This window comes from Diabrotica undecimpunctata, chromosome 6 (assembly GCF_040954645.1).
Source record: "Diabrotica undecimpunctata isolate CICGRU chromosome 6, icDiaUnde3, whole genome shotgun sequence".
Lineage (NCBI taxonomy): Eukaryota > Metazoa > Arthropoda > Insecta > Coleoptera > Chrysomelidae > Diabrotica > Diabrotica undecimpunctata.
In genome coordinates, this window is record NC_092808.1 from 131,463,344 (window position 1) to 131,479,781 (window position 16,438).

General features: G+C 31.9%; 1 protein-coding gene across 1 annotated transcript; it reads left to right on the top strand.

Annotated features, from left to right (window-relative positions):
• The first annotated feature begins 5,515 nt into the window (after nucleotides 1-5,515).
• LOC140443914 (polyglutamine-binding protein 1-like) lies at nucleotides 5,516-13,818 on the top strand. The gene is made up of 4 exons (XM_072535425.1): nucleotides 5,516-5,707; nucleotides 6,404-6,620; nucleotides 8,296-8,687; nucleotides 13,645-13,818. The coding sequence occupies exons 1-4, from the start codon at nucleotides 5,653-5,655 to the stop codon at nucleotides 13,779-13,781; spliced, it is 801 nt and encodes a 266-aa protein (XP_072391526.1). The 5' UTR covers nucleotides 5,516-5,652; the 3' UTR covers nucleotides 13,782-13,818.
• Nucleotides 13,819-16,438: the final 2,620 nt, after the last annotated feature.

The following is a 16,438-nucleotide window of genomic DNA, read 5'->3' on the forward strand; positions in this document are numbered from 1 at the left end:
TCTATGCTTCAAGCTTACCACCATGTCAAGATGAATTACACCAACATCTACTGCGAGCTCATTATATTTCAAATATTTGGACAAATGCTCTTAAAAAAGTACCAACAGAATTGTTGAAGAATATGGTTGGGAGCTTGAAGATGAAACATATAAATTCAAATGGTTTAGTGGACCTCAGATGCCAGAATCAGTTCGAGAAGTAGTGATTGAAAATGAAGCAGATAATGAATGTGATATTATTGAAAGTGAAAGTGACGAAGATGATGAATGTGATGACATCAATGAGAGTGAGAAAAATGACGAAATTTTTAAAGTTTTTCTAAATTTTTTTTTCTTATCGGAAAAATCGTTTGAAAATTTTTGGAAAAAAATCATGGTATAACTTACAGAAAATCGAAAGGATTCTACAAATTAGATTTTACCTCAAAAAATTACGAAAATTTTCATTTAGGGAAATTTTTTTGGAAAATTTTGAGGAAAACTCTTCTTGACGCTTTTCAGAATAGTAACAAAACTGAGCATACAAATTTTCAAATCAATCGGTATAAAAATATCATAATAAAATCAGTTTGAAAATTGTTACCGAGACCTAAAATGCGCAGTCAAGTGGTACATTTGACCCCGTTTTATGGCTCTCTGTACCAACCCAGCTGTCCGCCCTTTTGGATTTAGAGTTTTTAGTGGCTAAATAATGAGCCATGAAAATGGCGGAAAATGGCATATTATCGATCGTTAATTTTTCCGAAAAAAATTACAACTTCATCCCTGTATAGCCACCCCCTGTACCACGAGGGGCGTCCGCCTGTAAGACAAAGTCTTAACCCAGTTACAATGAATATATTCCAATCGAGAAATGTCATATTACTGATCAGTTCAAAATTTCGGCTCAATCTCTTGGACTATAAGGAAGCCATAGGTGGTTTGACAGCATAATAACTGCTTGTTTAGTCTAGTTTTCACAGTGATTCTAGGCAACCTATTTGGGTGGAGTTTTGAATTGTTCTTGAATGAATTCAGAATCCAGCAGCCCGCTGAAGTATTGGATTTTTATAATATAATTATTTGACAACCTTTTGTTGGCCAACCACCTAGAGCGGAGTTGAGCCGAAATACATTGATTTCGTATGTTCAGTTTTAAATTCGTTCAATCTGTATACAGTAAGCGCCACGATATTAGACGTACGGGTACCTAATCCCGAGACTTATTTGATGTACTGGGCTTATCCGGTCGATTCTCACATGTGACTTTCAGATGTCGCTCGCAGATAGCGGCGCATGGTGTTTAATTTGAGACTGATTTCTGCTGAGAAGAATGTTAGAAGCGAAACTATTTAAAATAATTGTTTTTCCTTACAATTTTTTTTGTATTATTTATTTATATTTATTTATTATTTTCAAAGTAGATAGTTTGAAATACAAATCAAACATATTTTGAAAGAATTTCGTTGTTTTTGTTCCAAAAAATAAACACATCAAACACCTTATTTTCATATGCTTTTGATTAATTAGGTACTTATTTTAATGTACTATAAAATAATATATCACCTATATATTTTACAATACAAACTTTTGACTTATCATTAATAATTGACGCCTTTTGTGAAGTTACAATAGTATATTAAATTAGAATAAATCGATGCTTAAGAAACAATACCTCTTATCTCCAAAATGACAACTTTACAGGAGACACAAAATACTGATTTTTGCAAAAATAAGCAAGTAAAAAATATGTAAATAAAATAATATGAAAGAAATATGTTAATATCAATAATTTCAAATATTAGATAATCAACTTGTATTTTTTTTATGTATCTTGATTAATTGACTTGCAGTATAGTCAATTTCGTAAATTATTATAACAAAATTATTAACGAGATGATTCAAAATCCACTTACATAAAGAAGAACATCGGGACGCCTTATTCTCTCTGCTCAGCTACCAGGGGCTTCACTGGGTTTTCCTTTCATAGATTACAGGAGTGAGGTTGTTCGGAGATGATTTCTTCTTTAAGGGTCGTCTTGTTCTCTCTGCTCGGCTACCAGGGGCTTCACTAGGTGTTCCTTCCTTAGATTCTTTGTTCCGTTAAGGGATGAGAATCCGCCGCTGCCAGTGAGTATACACGTGTTCTAGTAACGTTAACCGGATCCTACTGACTTTGCGCCAATTGTTAGATCACTAATCACGTATTTGACTTAAAAAAAAGAACTTTATTTGTTAAACATTAAATATTAAACAATAGTACAAAATTAAATTAATTTAAAATTACTTCAATAACTGGACTGGTCGAAGTTGCAGCTAAGAGTGGTTCCGGCATCCGAAAATGGTAATTTATAGGTTTGGTATGAGGTGCTGAATCGCTGTTCCCATGAATATTGGCCAACGGTTCGTAAAAAGTTCTTCTACTGCGTGCTCAGCGTTTTCTATGGGAATGGGCTGATGAAATCTGAAGTCGGCGAACTTAAGCTAGTTCAAGGTTAATATTTTCTCCTATAACATATATATATATATATATATATATATATATATATATATATATATATATATATATATATATATATATATATATATATATATATATATATATGTATATATATATATATGTATATATATATTTATATATATGTGTGTGTGTGTGTGTTAGTGGCGCATTTTATTTTTTTTATGCTACCTCTATTTTGAATCCTTAAAATTTGTGAGTATCCAAAGCCCTGGGCGATTTAACCCCCAAAACCCTCTGGGTGCGCCACTGATGTGTATGTTTGTGTGTACCAAAAGAATTTTTTCGTAAACCAATGAATCCGGCCTCCGACAAGAATCGGAAAACCATTATTATCGGCTACTTTGGGCGCAAATATTTACTCATAGGTTCTATTATGCTATTGCATTATATTCTGACAAAATCAAATTCTGTCAAATTTGTGGTCACTATTATAACCTATTTTTAAATTTTTTTATGTCTTAAGGTGTCAAATATGGTTGTGCTGTGGAAATATAATACGGCCATTGATTAATTTCATTTCCTGACTTATTTAATTACTCTAATTCATAATCCACATTGTTTCTATTCATAACAGCATTTCCCATTAACCTATACGATAATTTCACTAGTTGAAAGAGTGATTCAACGTTTGAAGGGGGAGAAGTGGGGAAGGGAAAGACGTATGAAAATCCAGTGGCGTACACTCACTTTTATTTCAACGTTAATTATATTATATTTTTCAAATATTATTGATCGAAATAGGCCACAATATATTTATTTGCAAGTTTTTACTGACGTTTAGATCTCTATATTTAAAGACCGTTTTCAAAGATATAAATTATAGTTATATTTATTTTATTTATTTATTATTAGATATATATTTATATAATCTTATACTATTTATTTCTTCGAGCACAGTATTATTAGCTGTGTTAGGAAAATTTGAACTCTAAGGTTGACGTTCTGGAAATTTTAAATATAAGTGACGTCACTTTATATAAATTGTGACATGCAAGAATTTTTATATGAAAAATGAAAAATGTTTATAGTTTATATGAAATTGTCATTAATTTGTATACATATTAGCGACCGGTTTATATCTGTTTATATTGTAATTAACAATGACTTCGACTTCAAAAAACTATAGCAGTGTTCCTCAATGTTATCCTATTATAATTCACAAAAAAAATCCATACATAAGTTTCCGCTGGACCAGAATATGAGAAAAATTTGGCAATGCATTTTGCGAATTGGCAGACCTATAACCAAGTACATGACTGTGCAGTTTACATTTTACTGAGAACGATTACTTTCCAAATAAGTGTTGATTAAAATATTATTTATATTTTAATATATTTATATCTAATTTACTTTATAGTAACACCTGAAACTAAATTGAGAAGACTGAAAAATGCTGTTCCATCAGCTAAATTGCCCCAAAGGTCTCGTGAAGTTATTAGTAGAAAACGTAAGTCGTAATTTACAAAATATAATGTGGCCAGCTCCAAAAATTGCATCATCCTCAACTAAAAATCTCTGCCGACCTTGCAACCACAAAAATAATTGAGATAATGTAAATTTTACTTTTTTAATTTTTAATGTTTCAGACATACTGTAAAAAAAAACAAACATTTAATTTTATTTTTATTCGGGTTTGGGAGTCAATTACCGCATGTATAAACTCGAATCACAAACAAATAAACTTTGAAGAACGTATTCCAACTTTTACTTTGGCAAAACACATGTGTAGATGATTTATATTAAACGTTTTATAGCTTCCAGATCAAAATGACAAAATGATTTGTTTTCCCGAAGTTATCGTCCATCTTTGAAATCTTGAGCGCTCCCTGTCGGAATTGGCTATCGTGAATTGCAGACTCCTTCCTTTAAAAAAAGAAGAATGTTCTAAATGGTGGAAGTGTATACTAAACCCATAAAATTCTCCATGTATTTAAAATATAATATTTGAGTTGTTACAATTTAACATATTGTATTAAATATTTGTATTATTGGCATTGTTTATTTTATTTAATATAGTTTTATTGTTTTTGTTTAATTCTTTTCTTAGCTCTTTTTTGAATTTTATTATTATGGATATTTAAAGTTTTCCATTTGTTCCATCAGCTAATGTGTTGGTAAGTTTTTCTCTAACAAATATGATAAAATGTTCATTAAAAGTTAATATGTTTAGATGAGATAGTAAGGATGCTGTTTAATTACAAGGTAATGAAACTGCACAAAGGTTTATTCAAAATGCCTACCACTTTTTTTTTAATTATTTGCCGAATCAAAACTCTGTTGAGGTAAGTTGATCATTAAAATGTATTCATCAAATTAGGTAAATGTTACAGATGTTCTTAATAACAAAAACATTTCAGTTAACATTCAAATGTCCGAAAGTCTCAGAAAAAAGTGTGCGTAAATATAAAGTTGGGCCTAATAAAACCCTCACTTTTAAGAAGAAAAGTCGCAAAAGGAAAGTAAAGACTGTCTTAAATGACAACAGCGTTAAAAATTAAATTCGCTTAAAAATTTATCGCTGGTATGAAGAAAGTAAGTTGCTATTATATATTAAAAAACATATTTTATAAAAAAGTTAGGATAAGTTATTTTATATTGTTAAGTTGCGCCAAATGTAGGCAACCAACTTAAAGTTTTTGGTAGCATTTAGCTTGAGTTTCTTGAGAATAGTTTCAATAAACGAATAAATTTCAATATTGTCCAGCTAACTTATTGTTATTTTTTAAAGTAATGATAATAACGCTGAATAAGCAATATTTTAAATGATATATTATCAAAAAACGTACTCACTATTGTGTTATATAATCCACATAATAAAGTACGTTAGATAAACAAGGTAAAATCCCGGGTCGTCCAAAACTAGTTTCTGATAGTATAAGTTTACAAAAAGGTCGACGAAATACTCTAATGAAATAAGCTATGAGCACGTGTGCTTGGTTGTATAGTAATTTCCAGCCACATCTGTCAAAAAGTAACTAACTTCGCAAAATTCACATAGACATTTCGCATAGTACATACAAAAAATATATTCTGGACACTGGACATTTCGAACATAAACAATAGACAGTTTGGACTGAGATTAGCGAACCGAGTATATAACCACAAACCACATAACATTTATTTTTATTTGTTTTGTAGTAGAAAAACCAACAATGCCGCTACCAGCGGCATTAGCTGCAAAATTAAGCAAACGAGGAATTATTCAAGGTAAATAAACTGTTCCACCTGGATAGCTTGTGTGCAATATCTTCATTTACAATAAGACAATATTTAGGGTAGTAAAGGGTTTCAAAGTAAAAAATTAACCATTAGGCACAGTTTATTACCATTGACATATAAATATCATTTTGTGTATGTCAAAAAAAACTCAATAGAAATAATTCATCCAAATAAATTACTATGATGTTAAGGACAATAAGCTGCATGTATAAGTTATGTACAATGTAAATAATAATTTAAGGGGATTTTTATATTTTACATCTGTAACAATCTAGTGTTACAAAAAGGGTTCATATATGGAAGAAAAAGGGAATAATAAAGCTGATTGATATGATCACTTCAGAAGAACATTAATAAAAAGTATTGTTTTAAAACATAAGACTGATTATATAAGTTATTTCCTACTATTATTGAATATTTCATTTTCCTCCAAATGGTACAATTTAACAATATACTCTTTAATCTAGTGCGATTGCATTTGTTTTTTCAATGTTCTCAGTCTTATACTTACATATCTTTTGTTTGTGCATTCTCTCTGACCAGCATAGTTTGTAGCATGGATAGAGAATCAGTGAGAAGGGCCACAAAAAGTGGAAATAGCTAACTCAGAACTCCAGTCCACTGATTCCCAAGTTTACATCAATAGAACTTGTGATAATGAATATGTGTTTATTATTTTTGTAGGAAAACAAAAGTCCAATGAACCTATTAAGAAGCAAGACTTTAAAGGTTCATCAACTTGTCCCAATAAATCAAATATATACCATGAATGTAAATTATGGTGTGAAACTCATTGGAAGGGAGTACAAACACCTGATCCAAAATATTTTAGAAATTTGCAAAAGTTATTAGTGAAATACCCTTTGCCATCAAATTGGACTGAAATATTTGACAAAGGAACGTAAGTATTACTCCTGTTTTATTGAAATACGTTTGTCACATAAAGTATCACATAAATGTATTAAGTCTAGAAATTTTGGTTGGTATCTCCTATTTTTTTTTTTTGGAAATGCGTGGGAATGAAACAGGAATATTTAACAATGGTTTATTCCTTAAACACTAACAGGACAAAAAAAGAAAATAACAATTATTCGACAAAAGTGTAAAATACAAATCTATGAAATAATTAATTCAAGGACAAATTGAATATTTTAGTATCTGGTATTAGCACCTCTGGCTCTAATGACATCCCTCATTCTCTGTGAAAGACTTCTTATCAGAGACTGTTTGTACTCAAAATCCAAATTTTCCCATTATTCAGTTAAAACATTTCCCAGTTCACCAAAGTTATCTGGAGTGATAATACGGGCTCTTATGTGTCTTTCTATGTAGTCCCAAACATGCTAAATTGGGTTTAGGTCTGCGTTGATTGCTGGCCAATTGTAAACTTAAATTCCAACCTCTTGAACATATTGTATTGTTATTGTAGCAACATGCGGGTGAGCATTGTTTTGCAATAATTGAAACAAAAGGCATGACATTTTCTTCAAAAACCTCTTTTATATACCGATCAGCTGTCTCCTATGAAACACTTTTAATTCTGTGTGACCTGCAAAGCAGATGCCTCCCCATATCATAATCGAGCTACTCCAAAATTTCTGGCTGCTCTTATGTTACACTAGGCAAATCACTCACCAACACATCTGTAAACTGGAATACATCTGTTGTATCGACAAAGTACAAATCTTAACTCATCAGTAAAAATATTGTATTGCCCCTTTGTCGGCTTCTTCTCAATTGACGATGATAATATAATAAAATGTTGAAGTTGTGGAGTAAAAATTATGATTTTATTGACAGCTACTAATAATTACACTGTAGATGTTGGTTAGGTAACTTTCTACAATAGACTGCACTCAAATGAGCTCAAATCCCCAATTTATAATTTGACAAATAATGTATACCTCAGCACAGATGTTAATGCTTCTATCATACTAACAAACTTTGAACTATGAGCTTACAATACAATTTAATCCAGGCTGTAATTGTAACACTTAGGAAGTTCAAATGGAAAATATATTATTCGGCAATTTATTAAGTTTGCAGGTAAATGGACTAATTATTAATGTTTCAATTATACATGGTGAACTATCAAAGGTTAAGAAGTTAAGAATAATGTGATATTACAAATTAAGGGATTAATTTGTGATTGAACATAAAGTTTAAATTCTTAAAATTATATGATACATTGTCCATAACTGCTACTGAATTCAGAATGAATATTAAACAAGAGCTTTTCGATAATCAATCACTCATTATTTTTGTATTTCCACCATTAGATACGAAAGGATAATAGAAGTTTAGAAGCAAAGATGACTCAACTTCTTTTAAAGGAAGCTGAACAGTGGCTAAACAAAGAATGTTAATTTTGTTGTTCTCCATTCTGTATCATTTTCTTTTATTGATGTTTTTTATGACTTCATCCATGATTAGAATGAATAGCACAGGGCTTAGTGAATCCCCCTGTCTTATTCCATTGCCTGTATCTATAGGTTCCATAATTTTTCCATCCATTCTGTTATCATAATTTATTTGAATATAGAAATTAACAAATTCTCTGTTTTTATTTTTTACAGAGGACGATATTATTACTGGAATATGGAGAATGATCTTGTTTCTTGGCTTCCCCCAAAGCACCCACAATCCGTGAAAGGACAAAGCGCGGCAAAACTTCGTGAAAATCGTCTGAAAATGAGGGAACGGGAGGAGCGCCTGGAAAAAGAGAAAGAAAACGAAAAACGGGAGAAGGAAAGGGATCGCGAAAGAGAACGAGAAAGGGAGAGAGATCGGGACAGAAGTTCGGATGAGGAAGAGAGAAATCATCGAAGAAGAGAACGTGAACGAGAGCGGGAAAGGGAAAAGGAGAGGGAGAGAGAAGAAAGAAAGCGAAGGAGGGAAGAAAGACACAAAAAGAGAAAAGATGAGATTGATCCTATGGATCCTGCTGCTTATTCTGATATTCCACAAGGTAATACTATACATAATGTATATTTCAGGAAATCATTATTTCAGGGCATTGAACATAACTGACAATGTATTTGACTCTCGATGTAATCTTAACATATTGACAGTGTTGCCATATCGTCAATTATTTCACAATCAAAAAAAGATGAATTTAGACACATTACCGTAAAAATGGCATAAATTTTCATTTAAAAAATATACATATATAATAAAAAACATTACAATATTTTGTTATCGAACAATACAAACACTTCGACTGCACTTAGAAAGTACACTGCAAGAACTAACAAATAGTACAAATGCAGGTACATTTTTTTTTTCAAAACAGATTAAGACATTTTCATCTGGTGACCATCTGTAGCAATCTGGCAATTCCTTTTTTGAGGTTTCTGGCTCCGGTGCCAAATATATCTGCTAAGTATCAAAGGTGAATCGCCAAAAATAATTTACAATATTTAGCTACATTTAATGTAAAAAAAGAATAATTTATGAATGCTGTTTTATATAAATTCAAAAATTTTAGCTTCTCATAACAAAAAATATTAAAAACATAATTTCATAAAAGTCTATCTTTATATTTTAAACATACGTAACATACAAAAGAATATGGCAACACTGTTATGCGCAACCAAATATTTAGTTTTACGGTAGAAGGTAGGTTATGTTCAATGCCAGGAAATAATCAACTGCCTATATTTCTACGTTAATGACCTTAGTAACAATAAATAATACAAGTGATGGCTCATTAAGATTCATAATCATATTAATTATCATTAATAATATTATTAAGATTCAGATTTTTATAATTTTCCTGATAAATACCTGATTTACCTGATTAGTAATCATCTTGTTTATTTGTTTTTGGAAAAGCTTCTGTTTATTATGCATTCGCCTGTATCAGTACTATATCTATATCTATCTGATGGAAAACCTTATTTTCGATACTTATAAGCGCTAGAGAAGATAACCGTGCTTCTGACATTGTACTACGAAGATATGATTTTATTAATTTAAGTTTAGAAAAAGATCTCTCTGAACTAGCGGTGGTGACGGGTAAAGTTAAAAATAAGATGTACGTATGACACACTTCTGGTATGCAAGCACTAGGGCAATGAAAATATATGAGAATAATTTTGGCTGCATTATAAATAGAGTTTGCCACTTCCAACTGTGTCCTTATTGATTTTCTAACAAATTGCAGTTGCTCCAAAAACTCATTACTTAAATCTGACGGGTATGCAGCAACTAATTTACTGGCTTCGGCAAAAAATTTTGGATCCAATTTGAAAAGATATCTACTTCTAGGATCTAAGACTTTAAAATTGTCGTTTACTTTGTACATACTTAAAAACCTAGCTTGAATTTGTTGAATGACTACATCCAGATTTCCGAAAAACACGCCTGTTCTAATCTTTCTTTGGGGTTTGAAATGCGTTGATCTTGTAATAATTCATCGAAATGCTTCTTAACTCTTAACAGATAAATCAAAATAAAACCAAATTCATGGCGACCAACACAAACACAAGAGCTGGAAATGTTGACAAAAATTTAATCATCAATGACCAAAACTTCGAAGCAGTCAAAGAGTTCATATATCTAGGGACATCGGTTAACCCCAATAATAACACATCTGAGGAAATAAAAAGGCGAATAATAATTGCAAACAGGTGTTATCATGGTCTATCAAAGTACTTAGCTAACAAACGTCTGTCTCAAAAAACTCGTATAAGGCTGTATAGAACACTGATAGTCCCCGTTCTCACACATGGATTAGAGGCATGGACGCTAACGAAAACAGATGAATTCGCTCTATCCATTTTTGAAAGAAAGGTGCTACGCAAGATATTCGGAGCGGTCTGTGAGAACGGAATATGGAGGCGTAGATATAACTTTGAACTGCAGAATATCTACAAAAGATATTACCACTATAATTAAGCGAAACCGCCTGCAGTGGGCAGGACATGTAGCCCGGGCCCCTGAGTCAAACATGATAAAAAAGATTCTAACAGCACCACCCGTGGAAATGAGAAGACGGGGTAGACCAAAGCTGAGGTGGATGGACGGAGTAACACAAGATGCCGAGAATATCGGAGTCGGCAACTGGAAAATGCAAGCGAGGGACAGAATAGAATGGCGTAGAAATCTTGAGAAGGTCGAGGCCCTCTAAGAGCTGTAGCACCAAGATGATGATGATGATGATGCTTCTTAACTCTATTGATTTTAAAAGTACAGGGCAAGCCACAATTAGTAGCAAAATCTTTGGATTCTTGTAAAAATGACGTATAGTTTTGCCTAAGATTTGATAAAAATTCTTTACAGTTATGTAAAAGTACTGTTGCCCGTGAGAGATCCATATTTTTGGACTGCAAAATAGTGACAGCTAAATTTATAGATTCCAAAACTTTATTTTGTAAAATAGTTAGAAAGACAAATTCAAACTGTTCCATTTTACTTTTTAAATTATTAGCTGTCATTCTCTCCTCACGCTCTGTGGGTAGTTAATATTATTTTAGACAGTGTTTTTAAAATTTTTATATAGTTCTGCTTTACACCAAGCACAGTTTGAAATCTGGATGACCACCTAGTCACCGATAACGTTTTTAGAGTAAGCGTTTTTGGTTGGAAATTTTTCTGCATTGTTAGCAAATGATCCCTTTTAATATTTTTGCCGAAAAAATGATAAATACTTTGTATGGTATCGTAATAATCGCGGACTTCTAATATATTATTGCTTGCGTCCTGCAACACCAAATTTAAATTATGAGATGCACAATGGATGTATGTAGCTTGGGGTTAGAGGGCTTTAATTTTCTTTTGCACTCCGGAGTAATGGCCACTCATATTTGCTGCACCATCATAATCCTATCCGCGACACTTTGCAACTGATATACTATGTTCTTTTAAGAAAGATAAAATTAAATTTGAAATATCCTCTCCAGTTTCGCTATGTATATCACATAAACCTAAGAATAATTCATTAATTTTTATATTACTAGGAACATCAGTAATTGGATCTCTTTGAATAGAAACGTACCTAATTATGACTGATAATTGGTCTGTTTTAGAAATGTCCTGTGTTGTATCTAATAATATAAAAAAAATAAGCTTTTTTGAATATTAATTATAAGAGAATCTCTAATTGAATTTTTTAATGAAGTTAATAATTCATTTTGAATTTTTGGACTTAAATATCTTGTTTGATATTTCGGTTTTTGTATTAATTCGCCTAAGAAATTGTCGTATTTAGCCACTAAATTAACTATTCCTAGAAAATTGCCACTATTTGCATCATTAACTATTTCCCTATGTCCTCTAAATGGTATATTCATAAGCGCTAAATTTAAAATATATCTACTATCCTAATTAAAATGTTTCTCCAAAAAGATTTTTTTCTTCTAAATTCACTCTCCGTACAATTCTCTAAAGATTTGTTATTTTTGTTCATGTCATAAACAACCGAGGCGTGGAGGTGAATTAAAGATTTTTCACGAACCTTAATTTTTTTTGAAAGACCCTGCCAATCCTTCACTCCTTTAATCCATGCGGAATTATATGACTGTGCTGTTCTATCGGCAAAAAGCCAGCAAGGCTCGCAATATCCAACATCGGTTTTTTGCGAGTAGCACAACCAGTAACGCAGTAATTCAGTTCTAGCAGGAGATTTAAAACAATAAAAGCTTTCCGAAAAAGAACGGTTATTGGTGTCTTTTGGGAATGGCGCTTTAGGTTTAGATGGCCACTGCTGTAATATTTGTTTTTTTATAGCAAAATCTTCAATATTGTCATTATACAACCCCTTATCGGAACAGTGATAAACTTCATGGGAACTAAAAGCATTTTTTTAATTATTGGTCTATCTACCCAAATAAAAATGAAACGTTACCTCGAATTACAATAAGCGTTATTAATCTGCTCGACGTCCAATTCTACTTCTGGGTTGTCATTTTTATTTTGAGTAGGATTAGTAATTATTGTTTCCTGACTAAGACCAACTGAATCAATCTATTGATGCTTCACCAGCTTCACTAGGCTGCTGTTTTAATTCACGAGTTGTCACAAAAAATAAAGAAATTTTTGGTAATTTTTGTTTTTGTTCGGATTTTTGAGCACGTAGCTTTCGCTTTTCTGAACCACTTTTATATTTCCTCTTAGAACTCATTATGTCTCCTGCAGATATGTTACAATAATAACGTTATTACATGTGTAAGTGTTATAATTTCCTTATCTTACCGTTTATCTGTTGAGAGATTGTCCAATGATAACACAAGTCATCAATAATTGATAAATAAGTGCGTACCAAATTGATGCAATTAAACCGTAAAATAATACAAATAACACAAAATGCAAACAAAAAAACAATGTAAGGATATAATACTACTGCCGAATATCGTACCGAAATATTAAACGTAAACAGAAAACGCATTTCTAGATCTAGAAAAATATTGTTCTAAAATTCGCAAAATTGCAATTCTCAAACCTTTCAAATATTTCAATAATAGTCACGTACAAAGCATTATAGTTTATAGTCGTCATTATAAGAGGTCGGGACACCGGAAAGGATTAAGTTTATGTTTATTTATGGGAGTTGGGAGTAGCAGATATGAGATGATAGTTGCCGAAATGCCGAATATGCCTATTTAAAAATTTGCATTCTTAAATTTAAACTTACAGGTTTTATGTTAGTTAATGTTTTTAAGATTTCCAGGCACTGCTTAAAAAACGTTGCGTCTGCATGCGTAAAATAATATAAAATAACACATTTGTACATATATTAGACGATAAGATGGGGCCCCTGATATATTGGGGCCCTCCCGCAATCTTCATGCCGCGGGGGCCTCTGTTACGCCTCTGAGTATGAAGATTCTGTATCTTCGGATACCACAGTGTCTCTTCCATTTAAACATCACTGCTCTATGTAGAATTTTTTAATATTTATATTCACGCACGACCCTTTTTTTTAGGTGGATGGAGTGACGGTTTGGAAAATAACAAAAGAGCAGATAATACAGCATCTGGTGTTCTATATCAACAAAGACCATACCCTGCACCGGGAGAAGTTTTAGCGGCTAATAAGGACAAGATAAAAAAAGATAAATGAATTTTGTATAACAATAAATTATAAAGTAACAAAATTAGGAATTGTTTTATTTCTTAAACTGTAGATAAACACCGTGACTACACTACAACAATCATGTGACGTGCGCAAGCGCAGCCTCCATGTTGAAACAGCGGCACTTCAATAGTTTCGTACTGTTTGATCAACAATGGCTGGAAGAAGGCAGTATTATTTCCACAATTGAATCAATCATTAGAAAAAATCGTTAATGGTGCTTCATTTATTTATAATTCTGTTATAGCGTGTACCACTCTTGCATTCTCCATAACGACTCCGTTATTGCTTTTCGTACAAATATCATAATAATATTCGATTAAGAAAATTTATCTTTTTTATCTATTTGTTCACAGTGTAATATTTTTATTAATCTAATTTAACCTAATCTAATTTTTAACCAATGTTAACAAAGTACTGATAAATTTGCAAGTGTCGTTGAGCATTGTGCAAAATTTTTAGGGTGTCCGTCAAAGGGATAAGAATGGAATCTATGAATAAATACTTGCGTCCAAAGTAGCTAGTAACAATGGCCGATCACAAATGGACACATTGTGCCATACATAGAGAGGCCTTAGCAGCAAAGAACGTTACACCTGAATTAAGTGTTGTGATGGATAGCATTATTAAAAGTGGTGAACTACATTAAAACGCGACCCGTGAAATCTAGACTTTGCCATAAACTTTGTGAAGAAATGAGGGCCCAGCACAAGTCTTTAATTTATTATTGCAACTCTCGTTGGTTGTCCAGAGGCAACGTACTCGCACGTGTATACGAATTAAGAAATGAATTTTACACGTATCTACATATATACAGAATCACATGATGATGCGCGAAACTTAATTAATTAGAGTTTATAATAAAATTAGCATACCTACATGTGTGATATATTTAACAAATTAAATAATCTTAATAAGTCTTTGCAGGGAAACAATACTCATATCCTGCAATTGGCAGATAAAATAATGGGTTTCAGAAGAAGTTGCTCTTATGGAAGAGAAAATTAGAAGATCAAGAAATTGACTGTTTCCCTGATTTACAAGGTACTTCTTCTTCTTTGTGTGCCGTGTTTGTATTCAAGCCACAAAAGATACATACTAATTCCAATTCATCTAAAATTCTTCAAAACATCTAAGCATTCTCATTCCAATTACTCTGTTTTTGTCCTACTAAGTTTTAAACCTTTTTCCTCAAGAGCTTGTCTCCTCTGTTACAGTTTTTGTTCTAAGTAGCTTTCACTATTCCCTATTAACACTACATCATCAGCATACATTAAGCACCATGGAATGTTACCCTGTAGTTTCACTGTTATTTGGTCCAGAAGTAACGAGAATAAATAAGGACTAAGCACCGAGCCTTGGTGTAATCCTATTTTCACATGAAATTTATCAGTCTCTCCCATACCTGTCCCTAACACTAGTTGTTACTCCCTCATACATAAAATGTCTTTCACAATCTTTACATATTTATTGGGAATTCCTTTCTTATTGGGGCCCACCACAGAATCTCTCAAGGAACTCTATCGTATGCTTTCTCAATAATTCTATTAAGTAGACCTGTTAACCAGCTTGTCCCTGTCTCTCCTAATGCTTTCCACACTTCCAACTTCCATATGTTCCAACTGCTGGTCACCATTCCTGTTACTGTCTCCGTTAACTTAACTGGTTGTCTATCAAATTCTTCATTTATTAACCTATCAACTTTTCATTATAACATGACAGACTTAAAAATTAATAGTAGAATCACTTTATTTGTCGATGATATAAGTGTTATCTGGAGTAGTTTAGATTTGCTAATTCTACAATTTTCCATAAGTAGGGATCTCGTTAATATTAAGTCTTGCCCTGACTCGAATGGGCTTTGTTTTAACACTGATAAAACTGTAACTAGTCGTTTAGAGTAATTTTACAACCTCTAATGTTTAACAATAGTCTAATAAATATCGCAAGTTCAATTAAGTTTTTGGGACTTTTTATTGATGATACCCTAGATTTTACTTTAAGAAATATAAAATATTTATTAATCCTGCTCTATTAATTTTAGGATTCATTTACTTAATTCACAAACACATTAATACTTTAATAGAAGGTGCTATTTCCAACAAGAAATGTAAATTCTGAAGTTTATTTGACATGATCAGCTTCGGACTTAACAAAAAATTCCACCAATCACAATGCCAGAAAATTGTGCAATAATCTATCTGTATACATAACGGTTTATATATCTATAACGATTTATATTACATTGGGAAATGCAACAATGCTCTTTTGTAAGAATGAACTATTCAGTAGCGCAATTTTTGAACAAACTTTAGACTTTTAGTATTTTTTATGTAGATAGTACTTTAAGATAATTTTAAGTTATTGTATAATTACTGAAAAAACATTGAATTGTCTTTCTGTTGTTTTAATTTCCTACATTTTAAATTTGCAATATTAACCAGTATAGGTTATCTGTACCTTTTATTCAAAAATCCCGCAAAATTTCTAGTTTGAAATTCCCGCGTAACTATATTTTGTCAATTTAGTTGCCTTTCCAATTAAGAGATGGCGTTCATTCGATCCGAAAGATCAACATGGTCGTGGAACGTCTAGATTCAAGCGTTGGCTATCGTCATATTGACAAGCTATTGAAATGATTCTCG

Coding starts and splice junctions, on each gene's coding strand:
- LOC140443914 (XM_072535425.1), top strand. CDS start 5,653: ATGCCGCTACCAGCGGCATTAGCTGCAAAATTAAGCAAACGAGGAATT. Junction 5,708..6,403: donor CAAACGAGGAATTATTCAAG/GTAAATAAACTG, acceptor TTATTTTTGTAG/GAAAACAAAAGTCCAATGAA. Junction 6,621..8,295: donor GAAATATTTGACAAAGGAAC/GTAAGTATTACT, acceptor TATTTTTTACAG/AGGACGATATTATTACTGGA.